General features: G+C 33.3%; 1 protein-coding gene across 1 annotated transcript in view; it reads right to left on the bottom strand.

Moving 5' to 3' along the window:
- The window catches only part of STAG1 (stromal antigen 1), a gene marked incomplete at its 5' end in the record, with an annotated part of 115853 nt that overhangs the window by 58094 nt on the left and 37528 nt on the right, over window positions 1-20231 (bottom strand). Inside the window, 2 exons of the mRNA XM_039256472.1 lie at window positions 1016-1096; window positions 18601-18688. Coding sequence (XP_039112403.1) covers window positions 1016-1096; window positions 18601-18688 — 169 coding nt within the window. The remainder of the gene's footprint in view (window positions 1-1015; window positions 1097-18600; window positions 18689-20231) is intronic.

Raw genomic sequence — 20231 nt, 5'->3', positions numbered from 1 at the left:
TCTCATCATGGTTGTTCATTTTTTCTCGTTTTCTTTTTAGTTGAGTAATCTTTACCACGAGCTCATTTTTCTTAAAAAATTTTATTTGCCTCTTAGAAGCAAATTCCTTCAGAAAAGATTTACATTTGATTCTGTTAAGTGCTTGGAGATATCACTACCACAAATATTTTAATCAAGATCTTAATTTGCTTTTAAAAATTTTTTTAATGGAGCACTGAAGTAGTATGACCTATGTGAAAACTCATTCATGGCTATAAACTTTCAAGAAAGACCTGTATCTTTCCATTTAATTAATGACAGATTTTAAGACAGGCTATTTTCCTTATCTTTCCCCATGAATGAAGTTGGAGTGGGCTTATTTCTAATTTACCCTTGTGCTAGAAGTAGTTCTTTAGTATCTCAACTTTATCAGGGAGATGTACTACCCATTAGTTATTCCACCTTGGAAGGGCCTTGGGATTTGTCTAGATTAGACAATATCCTCAAAGGTTAAGTAGGCTTTAGGCTCTGATTTGAGTCTCTTAGATCCTACTTTCATTTAATCTGATTTGTATTTCCCTTTTTATTTCAAATGGTCATGGATACATTAAAATTTAAAAAAAATTATCTTACAGTTTGTTTTTAACAAGAATGTTGTTTAGTTTGGGCCCCAAAGTGTTATAATTCCATAACTAAGAGCTTTACACAGTATTACCTTCAATACTATTCTCTTTTAAATAGCAAGTCATTTATCAGAGCTCTTGTGGTTTCTACTACAGTTATTTCTCTTAAGACTTTTAACTTGGTATATCTGTACAATTTTGCATCTGCTGCTTGAAGAACTGGTTATCTTCCAAAGAGGTAAAATATACTTACTCATAGAATAAAGCAAGAACTGATAACAATAATTATTATATATTTTATTAAAATTATAATTTATTATAATAACTGGTAACATTAAATTATTAAATAATGGTTTAAACAAGGTTATTTTGTTTTAGTAATAACCCTTCTGCCTTCAGAAACTCTTACTTACTTTGGAAGGAGAACCATCAGTAATTTTCACCAACTGCCAAAGAATCGAGTAATGGGAACACTGCAGTGCCTGTACGACTATCTGTATCAAATAAAAAAATTCAAACAAATGAGACATAGTTTATGTTTATACAGTATTAAGAGAACAATGTTTATCATAGTTTTTATAATAAGGTTTCAAGTCCAAATTTTTGTAGAATTAATGAGAATGTGTAAAATAATATTTGGTTAAAAAAAAAAAAGACAAACCAACATATCAATCTAGAGAATAAAGATACAACATCTTGATAAATATGGACCCAAATAACACTACGCTTTAAACAAAAATCTACTGATATGAATAGTTTGCGTAGTCAGATTTTTAAAGGAAGACTGAAGAAATCATTTCTATCCAAATTTTAAAATGGTTACTTTTGTTTTAAAGCATTTTAACTATGAAATAGAACACTTATACAGAAATGTACAGAAAACATTTAATAAATTAATATAAAGAAAATTACCGATGTAAACACCACCTGGATCAAGAAATACAACATTGCCAGCACCTTCTCCCAATATAATGTCTTTTCTCCCCTTGAAGGGTAATAGTCATTTTGATTTATCAGGCAGTCGGTATATTTTAACTCCTTAAATCTCATTCTCTAAATACTGATTTTATTATTACTAGTTGTGAACATTATATAAATGTAATTATGTAATATGTATTACTTTGTATCTGATTTCCTTGATTTTAACATTTATAGTTAGGATTTATACATACTGCTGCATACAGCTACAGTTCATTAATTCTTGGTCTTGTACTATATTTAGAATATCCTCCTATTTATTCATTCATTTTATTGTTGTTGAGCTCTTACAGTGCCTATAGTTTTGGGCCATCATGAATAACGATCCTATGAATACTTATATATGTCTCCTGGTACTCACATATGCATTTGTCTAGCTAAGAGGTTCTTGGAAGTTTTAATTCTCAGGACCTTTCTACACTCAAATATTACTAAAATATTCCTTTAAAAAAAACAATCCTAAATTGTTTTTATGTAGGTTATATAACATTTATATTAGAAATTAAAAATGTTTCAAATATATATTAGTTCATTTAAAAATTATAATAATAGAGACGCCTGGGTGGCTCAGGTGCTTGTGTCGGACCCTTGATACTGGCTCAGGTCATTTTCTCATGGTCTGTGAGTTCAGGCTCCATGTTGGGCTCTGCACTGATAGCATGGAGCCTATTTGGGATTCTGTCTCTTCTCTTTGCCCTTCCCCTACTTGTGTGCTCTGTCTCTCTCGCTCTCAAAATAAATAAACTTTAAAAAATTAAAATGATCTAATTATATCATAATAAAGAATACATATTTCTGAAAGAGCACTAAATTTTCTAAAATGAAAATCATTTAGTGGGAAGAATGGCACTGTTTCACTTTTTTGCAAATCTAACGTCCAGCTTAATAAAAAACAGGGTTTCAAATCTGCTTCTGCATTTTATTAAAATATGCTATTTTGATTGAAGCATGTGAGGAAATTCCAATATCACAGATTGCTGGAAAAAGATTTTTATTTTAGCAGTCTTTGTAAATAAATGTGGATATTCTTTGATATGACACCAATACTTCAATGTACATTTGTGAGATAATAATGAGAATAAAAGCAAGTAACATCTTCCTCTTATTATAAAAACAATTTGACCTCAAAGACCTGCTCTGGAAACCACCAAGGCTCTCCAAACTATACTTTGAGGGCCACTGTTCTACAAATAGGATTGCTGGATTATATAGTATGTGTATTTTTTTTTTTATTAAAAAAATTTTAATGTCTATTTATTCTTGAGAGACAAAGAGACAGAGAGCATGAGCAGAGGAGGAGCAGACAGAGAGAGGGAGATACAGAATCCAAAGCAGGCTCCAGGCTCTAAGCTGTCAGCACAGAGCCCGATGTGGGGCTCGAACCCATGAACTGTGAGATCATGACCTGAGCCACAGTGCTTAGCCAACTGAGCCACCCAGGCACCCCCTATAGTATGTGTATGTTTTTTCTTTTTTTTTTAAATTTTTTAAAAATGTTTTATTTATTTCTGAGAGAGAGAGAGCGTGAGCAGGGGAGGATCAGAGAGAGAGGTAGACACAGAATCTGAAGCAGGCTCCAGGCTCTGAGCTGGCTGTCAGCACAGAGCCCGATGCAGGGCTCGAATCCACGAACCTTGAGATCATGACCCGAGCCGAAGTCCAACGCTTAATCGACTGGGCCACCCAGGCGCCCCAGTATGTGTATGTTTAACTTTATGGTTGACAGTACCAAGAGTACTATCTTAATGCAGTATTAACTTGCATTTCTCTAATTATTAATGGAGATGGGCACATTTTCATTTTCTACTGGCACTGAAATCTTGTTCTGTGAAATATCTGTCCTTATTTCCAGAGACAAATAACAGAATTCAGGAAAATCAAACTGGTTAAGAATCATAACTATAGAAGAATTTCACTTTGGATAGGGCTTCTACTACATTTTTGTTTGAATACATGACATATCTTTATTGCAATAAAGCATATCTAATAAAATATTCCATTATTATAGTATCTCTATTGTCTTCCCCAGTTGATATAAATTAAAAATTATAAGAACATATATTATATATATTACATATATATATAATAAATCAAAACAGAAGTCAGTGAGTGGCATGTGAAGGAAGTGATTAAAATTTTAGGTGGTTTGAACTTCAAAAATTTTAGGTTCCAGATCACATAAGCAAAAGATATCTACAATATACCTACTCAGCACTGAAAATAATTCATCAGAATTAAAGGGATAAGTAGTGCTGCTTTTGATGCAACACTAGTGAGGTGATGTCAGGATTTTATCAAACACAGTAATAATTAAATGACTGACGTCAGAAATAAGACTACTGAAACACTGTCAAGTTATGAACATTAATGCTAAAGAAATCACCTTACTGTACTTAGGAAATGCTCAGTATGGGTACATGTTCTGGTCCTGACACATAATGTGATAACCTCTAGTTCTGAATATAAGGTACACTAGTAATATGGTTTATGTGGAAGGAAAAGAGAATATTTAAAAAAATTCTAATTTGAAACAACCTGAATTGTTAAGCTACTAGAAAAGTAATATACAAATAACATTATCAGTAGGAAATTAAGATACAGAAAAAAGTAATGTTGAAAAACAGCTTAATTTTATTTACCATTTCTTCTAATCATCACAAATATAATTTCCTTTCCTTCTACATTTCTATTGACCTATATACTAGGAAGTTATTCAAACTGTTCCAAAGTTTTGCAGAAGCATCTTAGAAATGGTTATGAGGGAAGCAGACACTTGGCCACTCCAATACCTATTTCAAGGAGAACGTACTCATTCTATTCTGTTCATATATTGGTATTCATCATGAGTTTATTTTAAAAAGGCTCTACTGCATTATTTTAAAATAAAAAGCTCACTTTCATTGACTAGAAAGTATTCTGCCTTCTCACAGGTATAATTATATAACAATATAGTTGATCCCATTTCAAAAGAAAATTTAGAATGCTTTCTTCCTAGCTTTACACTATTATCCTCCATACTAATGATGTTATACCAACTTGTCCAGATATTATTTCAGCAACTTCATCCTTCTGTAGTAGACACAGATGAAACAAGAAGGACAAACAATAAAAATGGAAAAAGCCAAGAGATTGTTTTGACTGGTGAGGACCACAGGCCTTCTCTCTTTCCTTGATTTCCTGGAGAGGGTCTTCCAATAATATAGCAAGTATAGGGATGATGACAAAGAATTTTTTCCAACTCTACTCCTCTGTCCTCCTGTTTCTGTGCTCCCACTGTTCATGGGAGGACACAGTAATGTATACTGCACATTTCTGGGCAAAAGTAGTTAAAGAAGCAGGAATGCCTATTCTATCTTCTACTCTCCTATCTGCCAGCAGGATACCAATGAATGACCCAGGAGACCTTGGGTCCTTGAATGACTAGATGGTACAGTGACACCTCACTTCCCTTAACTGCACTTTGTAAGGGTGAGAAATAAATTTCTGTTGTGTCAAGCCACTGAGATGTTGAGATTAATCTATTATAGCAGTTAGCATTATCTTAATCAACATAAAATTATTTATTAGACCTTTTCCTTAATAATTACTTTTACCTATTTAAAGGAACCACAGCTCTTCATCTTTGATTAACAGACTGAATTAATGATAATCAATCAACCTCTGGCTAACGATATCACATATCTTAAAGACATAGTGTAATATTATATATAAATAAAGACTAAAGGTGGGGTGCCTGGCTGGCTCAGTCAGTTAAGTGTCCTACTCTTGGTTTTTGCTCAGGTCATGATCTCGTACTCTGTGGGTTTGAGCTCCATGTCAGACTCTGCTGACAGTGCAGAGCCTGCTTAAGATTCCCTCTTTCCCTCTCTCTCTGCCTTTCCTCTGCTTGCTAGCTCTCTCTCAAAATAAATGTTTTTAAGAAAAGAAAAAAAAAAGACTAATGGATACGCTCCTAGAATGGTTAGGTTTAGAAAAACTGAATTTTTATGGAAAATACAACTATAGAATAATAAGAAAAAATGATTATGTATACATAATATATACGTGTGGATATATATTAAGTACATATATAGGACATGTTTAAGATACTAAAAATTCACACACTGACTGTGGGATAAATTGGGGCTCTTTCACTCTTCTGTTTGCAGGAGACTTAAGGGGATGGAGAATCAAATTTTTTAGTGGATCCATGCATGACAAAAGAGTAAAGTGAACTTCATACTAGTCTGCCTCTCATATCCAATACTTGTTTTTCTATCATACTCAGAGTAGGTTAATGTGAGTGACAATTAACATCCCTTCGAAAAAAGTCTTTAGATGCAAATTAATAATCAACATGGCTTTACCAAGAAGAATGTAAGACTGGCAAATAAGCACACGAATAAGATGCTTAACATCATTAGCATTAAGGAAATGTATATTAATTAAAAGCACAATGAGACACCACTACACACCTATAAGAATGGCTAATGTAAATACTAATCAAGTGCTGCTAAAGATGTGGAACAAATGGTACTTTTGCATTGCCGGCAGGAATGCAGAATGGTGTAGACATTCTGGAAAATGGTGTGGCAGTTTCTAATAAAGTCAAACACACACTTATACTCTAATACCTGCAACTATGCTCCTGAGCATTTACTTTAGAGAAAGGAAAACTTATGTTCAAATAAAATGCTGTACACATATGTTCACATCAGCTTTAGTTTGTAAGAGCAAAAGATGGAAACCCAAATGTCTTTCAACAGGTGAATGAATAAAACAAACTGCTATATCCACACAATGGAGTAGAAATGAACCAATGATTAATTAAAAAATGAACCATCTATCAATTCAAACAATTTGGATTAATCGCAAAGGCATTATGGTCAGTGAAGACATTATGCTTACTGAAAGACTTTTATTCTCTGGAGGGTTACATTGCTTTATGATATCATTTATTTGGAAATCTCAAAGAGGCAAAACCAAAATGATGGAAAACAGAGCAGTGATTTACAACAGTTGTAGGTAGGGCAAGCATCTAACTATAAAAGGATAATATGAAGAAAAAATTGGGGGATGATGAAACTGTTTCATATCCACATATTCAAGATATGTGATACACATTGTGGTGGTGAGTACATAAATCAATACACATGTTAAAATTCCTAACTTTACATACAAGAAAAATAAGTCATTTTTACTGTATAATTAAAAATAATAGTCAATATGGCAAAGAATAGAGTTTGCAGTAATATTTTTCTTGAGAAAATGCTAACAAAAGCACAAACATTAAGACAAATCATAGCGATAAAGAAGTAACAAATAATTCTTTAACAGAGAAGAAAGATTCCTAAGTTCTACATGTGGTTTGGGAATGAAGGTTCATCCTATATATTGTATTACCAGTGGGCATAGTATACTATACATTAAAAAAAAAATCACTGGAAGGGTAAAAAACGGAGCTTTCTCATTAATTCCTGATATTTAAAACAAGGGAGAATATGAAGAAAAATGTGATATGTCAATGATAAGGTCCAGTGTGGAATATTATAATCTCTTTTAGTGAGATTTTTTTTTTATTATATTATTTTTTCAAATAGTTTATTGTCAAGTTGGTTTCCATATTAGTGAGATTTCTTCATACTGATCTCCAAAAGAGGGTTTGGTATATAGTGAAAAGGACACTGGCCAGGCATTCACTTCTTACAATCTCAGGCCTGCTCTTAAACAGTTCATGTGTACCAGCCTTTTCTTCCCAAACAATGTAGGCTTTAGCATCAAAAAAGATCCTGTTGGGGCGCCTGGGTGGCTCAGTTGGCAAAGCGTCCTACTTCAGCTCAGGTCATGATCTCACAGCTCGAGGGTTCGAGCCCTGCGTCAGGCTCTATGCTGACTGCTAGCTCAGAGCCTGGAGCCTGTCTTCGGATTCTGTATCTTCCTGTCTCTGACCCTCCCCTGCTCACACTGTCTCTATCTCTCTCTCAAAAATAAAAATAATCAGAGATATAACTGTATAGCAATTTAAAACCATAATCATGAAAAATATGAATTCTGTTTTTCTAATAGATGTTTTACTCAGTATCCAAGTCTTCTGCTAGACCAGGAGCTTAAAACAAATATTTTACCTGATCTTAGAGAATAATCTAATGGAAAAATAAGTTTCAACTGTAACAATTTAGTAATTGGTTTGACTAACTATACAGACACAGGGTCAGGTGTTGAGGGGCAAGAAGAAGGACTGCTATCTTGGCTGGGAAGAGTAATAATGGTTAGGGAAAACTTTCTAGAGAAGCAAAAGTATATACTAAATCTTTAAAGAAAGATTTAAGATTTAATCTGGCAACAAAGGGACAATGTAAGCTGAAGAGATAGAAATTTCAAAAAAAGCCTCACCAATAAACTGGAATAGTCTGGTGAGTAAGGATAAGCATACACTGAGGCTAGATCAGCAGAAACTAAGTCACAAATGGCCTTCTAAAAGAGTGAGTATATATCCTGGTTTATGCTTATGTCTATTTGTTCTTTGTTAAGATATTTTAATGTAATATTTGATACTTCAAAATAGCTGTATTATAAAGCATAATAATAATGAAATTAACCTGTGAACAGACTACCAACTTTAGGAACTACTAGGATACTAATAACTTTGTATCCATCAATAATTTCTTTCACTATTCCTTAAGGCTGGCAAACAATTCTACTAAATTTCATATATATCAAGTGCTGGCTCTTAAGAAAATAGTTTTATCACATATACATATCATTGGACAATACATTGTTTTTCTAGTTTTTGAGCTTTTAAAAAAAATGGTATAACACTGTATACTGTCTTCTAAGAGAGCAGATGCTTCACTCTAGCCATGTTTCTGAAGGATCGATGAAGATTAATAAATAGAAATTTTCATGTTTGCACACCTGAAGACTTAGAGTCAACAGAAACTATCCAACAACCGTTTGAATAAACTAATTTTAATTTAAATAACATTTGCAACCATTATCTATAACTTTGCTAGAGAGCTGAAAAATAAGAATGAAGGTTTTATCAAACTTTTCTACCTATGGCTCTTGGTTCTAAAATTTCTACCATGTGATTAATGTTTTCTTTTGTTCTTATGGTAGTGTTTTGGTCTGGGCCTTTCAAAAACTCAAAACATACACTGGTCCAGGCTTTGAAATGGAATTCATGACGTAAGAGAAATAACTACTCTTATTTTTATCCTTTTGCATTAAAAAGTTAAGGTATAATTTATATACAAAGAAAAATTTACTGCCTTCAACATATAGTTCTGCAGTTTTGACACTTGTATCATCAAGTAACCATCAAAACAATCAGGAAATAAAACAGTTCCATCATCCTTCAAATTCCTCCATACCCTTCTGTAGTCAGCTTCCTGCCCCATTCTGGATTTCTATTTTCTGACTCTGTAAGTTTTGCTTCTTCCAGAATATACAGTAAAATTGTACAGCACATAGCTTTGTGCATCTGGTTTCTTTGGCTTGGTATGTTATTGAGATTCATCCATGTTGTTGCATGACAGTGGTATTGCTGAGAAGTATTCTACTGTATGGATGATAATATAATTTGTTTTTATACCTTCATCAGTTGATGGAACATGTGAGTTGTTTGCAGTTTTAGGCAATTACGAATACAGCTGCTACACACTTTTCAGTATAGGTTTTTATGTGAACTTAAGTTTTCATTTCTCTTGGATAAGTACTCAGGAGAGGGACTGCTGGGTCAGATAAGTATATATTTAACTTTATAAGAAATTGCCAAATTGTTTTTTGAAGTGAATGTATCATTTTGCATTCCAGCCAGCAACATATGAGTTCCACTATTTTCTATACGGTTTGTAGTATTATCTCATCATGCTTTTAATCCGCATTTCTCTAATGACTAACGAGTTAAATTACTTTTCATGTGTCTGTCATCTATGTTCTTTGGTGAGTTATCTGTTGCTTTTCTTACCACTGAATTTTGAGAATTGTGAGAGATCTTTATCTTTTTGAGTAGAAATCTGTTATCAGATACGTGATTTGTAAATATCTCCCAGTCTTATATACTTGTCTTTTCAATTCTCTTATCACTATCTTTCAAGAGCAGAAGTACTTAATTTTGCCGAATGTATATTTTTGAAATTTTTAAATTATGGATCATGCTTCTGATGTTGTATTTAAGAAATCTTTGATTAATGTCACAAAGATTTTCTCTTGTGTATTCTTTCAGATGTTTTATACTTGCAGGTTTTGCATATAGTTTTATGGTCTAAAGGTCTATTTTGAGTTAATTTCATATATGGTGTGAAGTGTGAACTGAGATTCTTTTTTCTCCTGATATATATATACATATATATATATTTTTTCAGAACTATTTCTTAAATAGTAAAAAATCAACTGACCATATATATGAGTGTATTTCTGAATTCTCTATACTGTTCCTTTGATCTATATGTCAGCCTTTCTTTAGTACCACACTGTCAAAGTTACTGTTTAGTCTTGAAATCAAGTAGTGTGAATATTCTTTTTTTCTTTTTAAAAATTATTTTGCCCTTCATACAAATAAATTGTATGAATCAAGTTGTCAGTTTCTACAAAAAGTCCTGCAGAGATTTTAGATGGAATTGTGTTAATTATCCTAAGATCAGTTTGGGGAAAAGTGACATCTTAACAGTATTGAGTCTTCTAATTCATGAACATGATACAATCTTCATTTACGAAAATCTTGTATTTCTCTCACTAGTGTTTTGTAGTTTTCAGCATACAGATCTTGCACATATTTTGTTGATTTATACCGAAGTATTTCATGTTTTTTGGTGCTATTATAAACTGCACATGGTTTTTAAATGTCAATTTCCAGTTATTCATTACTCAACAAGTGATTTTTAAATTTAGAAAGCAATTGTACACTGTAAAATATCCAACATTACAATGGTGTACAATTCAAACTAAGTTTCTTGACCACTCAAATCTCTAGTTTTCCATTGAGAAAGCCACTGTCGAACTATTCCTTATGTATCATCCCAGAAATAATCTACTAACAGGTATCTGTATATTGAAATCTTATCACCCCTTTATAGTTATAGAACCATTCTATTCCATGCCTTCTTCATTAAATTTTCTCATATAGAATATTTAACATAAATAATATCAACCTCATTTTAAAATTTATAGTTACATAGTACTGTATAGAATCAAAACTATCCTACCAAAGTTAACTGGGTCTCTCCTGATCAAAACTTAGATTAATTGAAGTTTTAAATTTTTATAAATAGTGCTACGATGAACACCTTTGTACCTATGTCTTTTACACATGTCTAAGTATAAATTTATAGTCTAAATTCCTAATTATAAATGTCAATCAAGGGTATGTCTACTTTTAATTTTAATAGAGTCTGACAAGTAACTTTCTAAAGTGATTACACCAATTTAGTCTATAATGGTATTTGAAAGTACATCAGTATTTAAAAAAACAAAAAATCCAACAACTCCGTAAGGTTTTCTGATACATTCATACATCTGAGAATTTACTAGAACAGAACCTAGATTAGAAAAAGGTTAAAACTAAGGTTACTAAGACAAAATAGGTAACTACTACTGTGATTCACAAGAGAGAATATGAAGCATTAAACCAAGAAAATGATAGTAGGGCTAAAAGAATGGTGGCCAAAGAGATATTGAGGTGGTAATATTTTTATTTAAAAACATTTTTAAATGTTTTATTTATTTCTAAGAGAGACAGAGACAGTGTGAGCAGGGGAGGGTCAGAGAGAGAGGGAGACACAGAATCCGAAGTAGGCTCCAGGCTCTGAGCTAGCTGTCAGCATAGAGCATGATGCGGGCCCGAACCCACAAACTGTGAGATCATGACCCGAGCCGAAGTCGGACGCTTAACCGACGGAGCCACCCAGGAGCCCCGAGGAGGTAAAAGTTTTAAAAAAATAAAAAGTCTCTTGAGATTAATGACTGCTTGTAATACCCACTCCCTTAGAATGTGACACTCAAACACATTTCTGATGAATAATAAATAGGTAGGTGGTAATCTGGATGTATGTGGGGGTGGTAGCAAACTTTTGATATGCCCAAGGAATAGTCAGAAGTGGGTAACTGAAATAATTTCTAAGCTCAGTCATGGAAATAAGAATTTAGTCTTTTAAGGAACACATCAACATTCTTCTAAAGAAGTATGACTGCATTATTTACACAAGAAGTCATAATCTATGCAAGAGCAATAATGTGGCTGAAGTTAAACTCAACCTATGTTCAATCTAAAGAAATGCGCTGATTTCCAGTTCATGACGATAAAGTGTCAGCATTTAATCTCTCCCGACAATTCCCACTGAAAAAAAACAAAGATGTTTGGACAAAATAAAAAGATTAAAAAAAAAAAAGTTCGACATGGGGTAAACAAACAGAAGGGATGGGATATCAAACAGCAGTAGCAAATTAGTAGCAAAAAACGTGAAGGGACACTGAAAAGAATTTAAAAGCTTGGTTTGAGTGGGTATGCAACAGCTATGTGACAAGAGGCAAGTTATTATCATCTCAGTGTTTCAGTTTTATCATTAATAAAAATAGAATAATGATGCATATCCCATAAGGTTGTCATAAGGCTTAAACAAATGTATACATGTAAAGATTTAATATATTACCGTATGTGATAAGTGCAAAAAAAATTTTCTATTATTGATGCCTTGAGAAGCCTAGAGTTAGTGACCTATGATTACCTTTCCTTCCTCTTTATGGGTTTACTCACACTATTTTATTATATAGCAAATATTTACCAAAACAATTCACAAACATTCTTTATTGGCTTTCAATTTTTAGAATCAATTTAGACAATTCTGGAAACTATATATTAAAGCAGATGTTTATTATTTTATTTTTAATAGATGTTACCTAAAGCAATGTATAAACTTGTAAGGATACCAACAAGCAATAAGCACAAAATCACAAAACAAAATAAGAATAATTTATATATTTCTTGCCTTTATTTTACAAAAAATTATATGAAGAAATACTACAAATTGGGGCACCAGGGTAGTTCGGTCAGTTAAGTGTCCAACTATTGATTTCAACTCAGGTCATGATTTCACTGTTTGTGGGACTGAGCCCTCTGCCAGGCTATGTGCTGTGAGCAGAGCCTGCTTGGGATTCTCTTTCCCTTTCTCTCTCTGTCATTTCCCCACTGGTGTTCTCTCTCTCAAAATAAATAAATAAACTTAAAAAAAAAAAGAAATACTATAGTAAATTCTGAAATGTGGATTGTTTGCCAGCTAATGCTTCTGTGTTATAGAACTGTGATAATTTTTATTATTTATAGGTTAAAAAATTCATTAGAATAGGGGAGGACACAGATACCAGATGCCATATTCATGTCCCAGAAGTGCTTGAAAGGAATTCCCTCTCACTAGTTCTGCAACGATTTGAGCACCAAAATAAGTGAACAATAGGACTCAATTTTAACCAGATGGACAGAATAGGCATAAAGTAGTAATCTATGAGTCCATATGAATTTAAAAAATGAATGAATGGAGAAGGGCAAGTTCTTCTTTATAGCAGAGGCCAAAAAAAAAAAAAAAAGACATAAATAAGTGACAGAAAGTCACCATTTACTTTACCATTTTGTGACCATGAGAGGCAAGAATCATAAATCCATGCTAACATTATAACAAAGTTTGATAGAAACCGGAATTTTCTTAAGGAATCTTTCCAGATTAAAAAAGAAAATGGAAATTGTACACAGGACAGACTTGTCAGAGCCTACTTTATTAAAGTGATAAAAATTAATATCACAATAGGGAACAAACTGACATCATGTGCCTCCTGATGTGAGGCACCAAGGGCAGAATATCATTTATTGTAGCATTCCTACCAAGAATGCATTATATGAATGAATCTAAACATGTAGGTTAGACAAAACTAAGTTGAGCACGTTCTTTTATTATTTTTAAATATTTATTTATTTGTGTGTGTGTGTGAGAGAGAGAGAAAGACCATGTGTAAAGCAGGGAATGGGACAGAAAGAGAGAGAGAGATGGTGTGTAAGAAAAGGAGAGGGACAGAGGCAGAGAGAGAGAGAATCTTAAGCCTCAAAGTGGGGCTCGATTCCACGACCTTGCGATCACAACCCAAGCCAAAATCAAGAGTTGGACACTCAACTAACCGAGCCACTGAGGCACTCCAGTTGAGTACATTCTATAAAATAATTAGCCTGTACCTCTTCAAAATGTCAGTATTATGAAACACAAAGAACAAGAAAGCATTCCAGATTAAAAGACTAAAAAAAAAAAAAAAAGACTTAAAAACTGAATCCAATGTATTATTATTGCTTGAATCCTGCCTAGGCTGGGGAAAAACTGCTATAAAGAATATCATTAGGAGCTCCTGGGTGGCTCAGGTGGTTGGGCTTCTGACTTTGGCTCAGGTCATGATCTCACAGGTTATGAGTTGAAGCCCCACACCGGGCTCTGTGCTGACACTCAGAGCCTGGAGGCTGCTTCAGGAGGCAGACCTTCCTCTGCTCGAGTGCTGTCTCTCTCTCAAAAATAAAACTATTAAAGAAAAAATATTGTTTGACAGACGCATATTTATGTAAAAATAAAAACATATATATAGAGAAAGTAAGAAAAGCTTGCAAGTATGCACCTGGAAAACTTGTGACAATGTATGAATCAGATAAAAGGGATAAGAGTTTATTTTTCTATATAGCTCTTCTATAATTTGACTTAAAAATTATTATAAGAGTAGTTAAAATGAGCAAATCAGAGAACTCTAGATGCTGGCGAGGATGTGGAGAAACGGGCACCCTCCTACACTGTTGGTGGGAATGTAAGCTACATTCTCTCTGGAATGTACAATCCCTCTGGAAAACAGTGTGGAGGTTCCTCAGGAAACTAACAATAGAACTCCCCTATAAGCCAGCAATAGCACTGCTAGGAATTTACCCAAGGGGTACAGAAATGCTGATGCATAGGAGCACATGTACCCCAATGTTCACAGCAGCACTCTCAACAATAGCTAAAACATGGAAAGAGTCTAAGTGTCCATCAATGGACGAATGGATCAAGAAGATGTGGTTTATCTACATGATGGAATGTTACATGGCAATGAGAAAGAATGAAATCTTGCCATGTGTAGCAACCTGGATGGACCTTGAGGGTGTTATGCTGAGCGAAATAAGTCAGGCAGAGAAGGACAGATACCATATGTTTGCACATATAGGTGGATTAGGAGGAAGCTAACAGAGGACCATGAGGGAGAAGAAGGGGAAAAATAGTTGGGGAGAGGGAGTGAGGCAGGCAAACCATAAGAGACTCTTGAATGCTGAGAACAAACTGAGGACTCATGGGTGTGGGGGGGTAGTGGGGAGATGGGCATGGAGGAGGGCACTTGTGGGATGAGCACTGGGTGTTATATGGAAACCAACTTGACAATAAGCTATTTGTAAAAAAAAAAAAAAAAAAGAAAAAAGAAAGAAAAAAATTGCTATAAGAATAGGTAAATGCTCTTAAACTTCAGTCTTACATATTCTAAAGCTATAATAGTTAAAGCAGTATTGGCATGAGAAAAGACAGATCAGTGGAAGAGGAAAGAAAAAAAAAAGAACTCTGAGGACTAGGAAACTTCTACATAAAATGGTTACCATGGAAAACAAATAATCAAGCGTAAGGACAATACAGTCACCCAAAACCACTAGACAATTAATTTTAAATTATCTTCAGAACATTAAGCAAAACTAAAGGTAAGCAATCACAAACATTCTGGTAGTTATTTGGTATCTTTACTCAAAAAGGTTATTTTCTGAATTTTAAAGTACAGAGTGGCAATCTAAAAAAGCAAGCCTATATGGTCCTATGAAAAACTGGTTGAATTCTGTATACTTTTCAGAATTTGAATAGTGGGTGTCTAAAGACATGTTTCTAAGAGCTGCTGATTGTTAAATAGTTTCTACTGCTGTAACAAACAAGAGTACAATCTAGTAGTGATGCACCAAAACTTCATATACATGATTAGGTTTTAAGGATGTGCCTAACAACACAAATAGACTGTGGATTGGAAGAACCAATATTGTTAAAATGTCCACACTACCCAAAGCTAACTACAGATTCAATGCAACCCTATCAAAATACCAAATGCATTTTTCACAGAACTAGAAAAAACAGCCCTAAAATTATGAAACAAGATCCTGAATAGCGAAAGCAATCTTGAAAAAAAAAGAACAAAATTGAAGGGATCACAATCCCAGATTTTGAGATAAACCACAAAGTTGTAGTAATCAAAGCAGTAGGGCCCTGGCACAAAAATGGACATATAGGCCAGTGGAACAGAGGGAGAGCCCGAAAATAAACCCATGATTATATGGTCAATTGATCTTTTAACAAATGAGGCAAGAGTATGAGATAAAGACAGTCTCTTCAACAAATGGTGCTTGGGAAAACTGGACAACACACAAAAGAAAGAAGCTGGGACCAGTGTTTCGCACCATATGCCAAAATAAACTCTAATGGATTAAAGATCCCAATGTGAGACCTGAAACTACAAAAATCTTAGAAGAGAGCACAGGCACTAATTTTGCTGATGTCAGCCACAGAAACATTTTTTTAGATAGGTCTCCTGAGGCAAGGGAAAGAAAAGCAAAAATAAACTATTGAGACTACATCAAAATAAAAAGCTTCTGCACAGTGTAGGAAACAATCAAGAAAACTAAAGCCAACCTATGGAATGGGATAAAATATTGCAAATGACATATCTGATAAAGAATTACTATCCAAAATGTACAAAGAACTTACAGAATTCAACACCCTAAAAACAAATGATATAATTAAAAAATGGGAAGAAGAAAGAAACAGACATTTCTCCACAGGAAACATACAGATGACCAACAGGCACATGAAAAGATGTTCATCATCACTTATCACCAGGGAAATGCAAATCAAAACTACAATGAAATACCACCTCATACTTGTTAAAATGGTAAAACCAAAAACACAAGAAACAACAAGTGCTAACATGGATGTAGAGAAAAAGAAATACATGTGCACTGCTGGTGGGAATGCAAACTGGTGCAGCCACTGTGGAAGACAGTATGGATGTTCCTCAAAAAATTAAAAATGATCCACTAATTCTCCTACTGGGTATTTACCCAAAGAATGCAAAAATAGTAATTTGAAAGGATATTTGCACTGCTATCTTTCCTCCAGCATTATTTACAATAGTCAAATTATGCAAGCAACCCAAGCATCCAACAACTAATGAATGATGAAGAAGAGGTGGTATGTATGTATGCGTGTGTGTGTGCATGTGTGCGGCATGCACGCACGTACGTACACACACATACACATACACACACACACACACACACACACACACACCAGTGGAATATTACTGAATCATAAAAAAGAATGAAATCTTGGCATTTGCCACAGCATGGATGGAGCTAGAGAATATAATACTGAGAGAAGTAATTCAGTAAGAAAAAGACAGATACTGTATGATTTCACTCATATGCGGACTTTAAGAAACAAAACACAGAAACAAAAAACAAAAAAAGAGACAAACCAAAAACAGACTCTTAACTATAAAGAACTGATGGTTACTAGAGGGGAGGAGAGTGGGGAGATGGGTGAAATAGGTGAAGGGGATTAAAAGTATACTTATGATGAGCAGTGAATATAGAAAACTGCTGAATCACTATCTTGTACACCTGAAATTAATATAACACTATGTTAGCTATATTTGAGTTAAAAAAAAAAAAAGAAAATATGTGTAAGATTTAAAAAGTTTAAGCAAATGTCACATGTATGTGTTCTCTTACTCAAAGAAACTAAAAATGGGGGAAATGAGAACATAAGTAACAGAAAACTAAGATAACCAAAGAAGACAACAATGCGAGACTGTCAAAAGTCAGTTCTATGACAATAAATGATGGTGTAGTGAATTATAAATAAATTGTGACATAATTATAATCCCCAGGTGAAACAGAGATGTGCTATTCTCATTATCTTCTTAAGGAAAATGAGGAAACCAAAACAAGGAATATCTCAAGTCTATCCCTTTCAACTTTGAAGAACAGCTTGAGAATATAAGCATAGCAATGATGAAGCATGTTTCTGTGATTCATTTGTAATATGAAATCATTATTGTTATACCTGTTGAAATTCCTACTGCTTTAGTGTAATAAAGTATCATTTAAGCATTCCACATTACCAAATGGGAATACATAAGATCACCCTTAAATACCACCTACACTTAACTACTGGCTGATATCTTGGTCTAATGAATGAGTATATATGGTATACAAAATAACTCTTAATTCTTACAACAGACTGTTACTGCTAAGTAACAATAACTACATAATTGCCAACTAAAATTAACTGTATTACGTGTAACCATTAACAAGTATAATAATTGTAATTAAAAATTAATTACTTAATTCTCATATAGAATTGACTATTTTAAGTATCTTCCAGACTACAGAAATGTGATGAATTCTTGCCCTTTCCATTTCAAATTACACATGAAGGCAACAAGGTCTAAAATCTGCTAAAGGCTCCAAGTTTACTCAACTATGGTTCTACTACAAAAAGTACGCTATACCTAAGGCTTACCATTATCAATGTCTAGAACAGTATGTAGAATATAACCATTATTAGGAATTTTCATCAAACTGAATCAAGTTTGGAAATTGCTCCTATGGTAATTACTGTATTTTTCCTAAAAAAGCAATAATGTTTACTTTAGTATTACATTTTTGAAATACAATTATAGCAAAGATTTTCTACTTTTTTCTGCTCAAACCTGAAGATATATTACACCTACCAGTAACACTCAATCATGAACACCTACCAGTAATATACAATTACTATGGCAATAATTCTCAAAAGAGGCATCTGCATTTAAGAATTATTAATTAGTTTCTAAAAAAAAAAAAAAAAAGGAATTATCAATTAGTTTCTATGTAAGGCTTTTGATAATCCTGTGTGATCTCAGAGAAGCTTAGTCTTCTAAAATGGAAAAAGGAGGAATATCAATAAACTCCTACCTGTTCTGGCATAGCTCCATGTTCAATTCCAGTCTTCAATAATCTGTAGCAATTACCAAATAGATCCCACTTTGTGAGATCATGAGCACTAAAATAAACAAAAACGCATTAACTTTATTCTAAGAGTAGATGAAAGTTGAAATTTGAGCTTAGTTTGAGTTGGCAGAAGTATAAATTAACTTCATTTTCTTATAGAATCAAAAAAGACAGATAAAGAAATGTTCTGGTACTCAAACTTAGAAAGAAAAGAAGTAAGAAGTAAAGAGAGTGGAAGTAGGAAAGAAAGGAAGGTAAGAAAAAGGAAGAAAGAGAAAAGGACAATGGGGGAGAAAGGAGACAGAATATATAAGTGGATATTAGGAATTAGTTAAAAGAAACCAAATAATAAAAATCTGCACATTTCAATGAAGATTACTACTACATGGTCAACCTAAGCTTGTATTCCATTTCATTCTTCTTAGTATATTTTAAAACATATTTTAACAAATCCATTCATAATTCCAAAATATAAAAATACATGTGTATTTTTAAAAGAGATTTGTATTCATAAGATGGAGACAAGGGAAGACAAAACTAGGGGAAAGGAAATATGGCAAAGCTCAAAAACTTTAGTGTAGCTACAGGTTTCTTAATTGAAATAATACATTTTATTTTCTCATGAGTTCTACTACTAAAAATAGGAGATCAATGGATGTTAACTTTGATTTTGAAATGTCAAAATACTTTTAAAACTAAGAGTTTATTTCTCCACAGAAATCTAAAAAATGTACTTGTGTAAAAAAATCTTCAAGTCTTAGATTTTAGACATTGCTTTTGAACTCTCAAGTGTTCATTAATGTAAGGGCTACACTTAAACATTCCTTAGGCAACAAAGATCTCTATTTTCCTTTCCTTATGGAGCAAACATACCTCATTAAGAAGGGGCATGTAAATTACAATTTGAAAATCACTGAGATCATTAATCTGAGACTTTTTTCCTTATTCAAGTCTAGCTATTCTGTTTACATAGTAAGAACACAATAATAAGTAGACAAACAAGAATTATTTAGGAAAAAAAGCTCATGGAAATAATTTTCATGGCTTCCCCCCCCAATTTTTTTCTTATTTAGTAAGATTTCTAAAAGCTATCAGTTGAAAATTATACCTATAAAACTCTAGCTTATGGGGTACTCGGGTGGCTCAGTCAGTTAAGTGTCCATCTTAGGCTCAGGTAATGATCTCACAGTTTATGAGTGTGAGACCTGTGTCAGGCTCTGGGCTGACAGCTCAGAGCCTGGAGCCTGCTTCAGATTCTGTGTCTCCATCTCTCTCTCTGCCCCTCCCCTACTCACGCTGTCTCTCAAAAATGAACATTAAAAAATTTATAAAAACCCTCTAACTTATAGAGTAAACCCATCTAATTTGTTAATAATATTGATTAACAAACTTTTACAGTGTACAGTGTACATTTGTTACACCTGAATGATAAATCTTACTAATAAAAACCAATCATATATAGGGAGAAAATCTGAATAATAAAGAAAAAAATCCTAACATCTTGGTATTTGTCTAAACTTTTCCATTGTCATACAGAAGTTAAATACTATTAAAAAAAAGTCTATTTTATATTGGCTAATATATGTTATCAACCA

This window comes from Hyaena hyaena, unplaced genomic scaffold (assembly GCF_003009895.1).
Source record: "Hyaena hyaena isolate Hyena2069 unplaced genomic scaffold, ASM300989v1 scaffold_575, whole genome shotgun sequence".
Classification (NCBI taxonomy): domain Eukaryota; kingdom Metazoa; phylum Chordata; class Mammalia; order Carnivora; family Hyaenidae; genus Hyaena; species Hyaena hyaena.
Note: the sequence above shows the minus strand (reverse complement) of the source record. Positions and strands in the feature narration are given on the sequence as shown.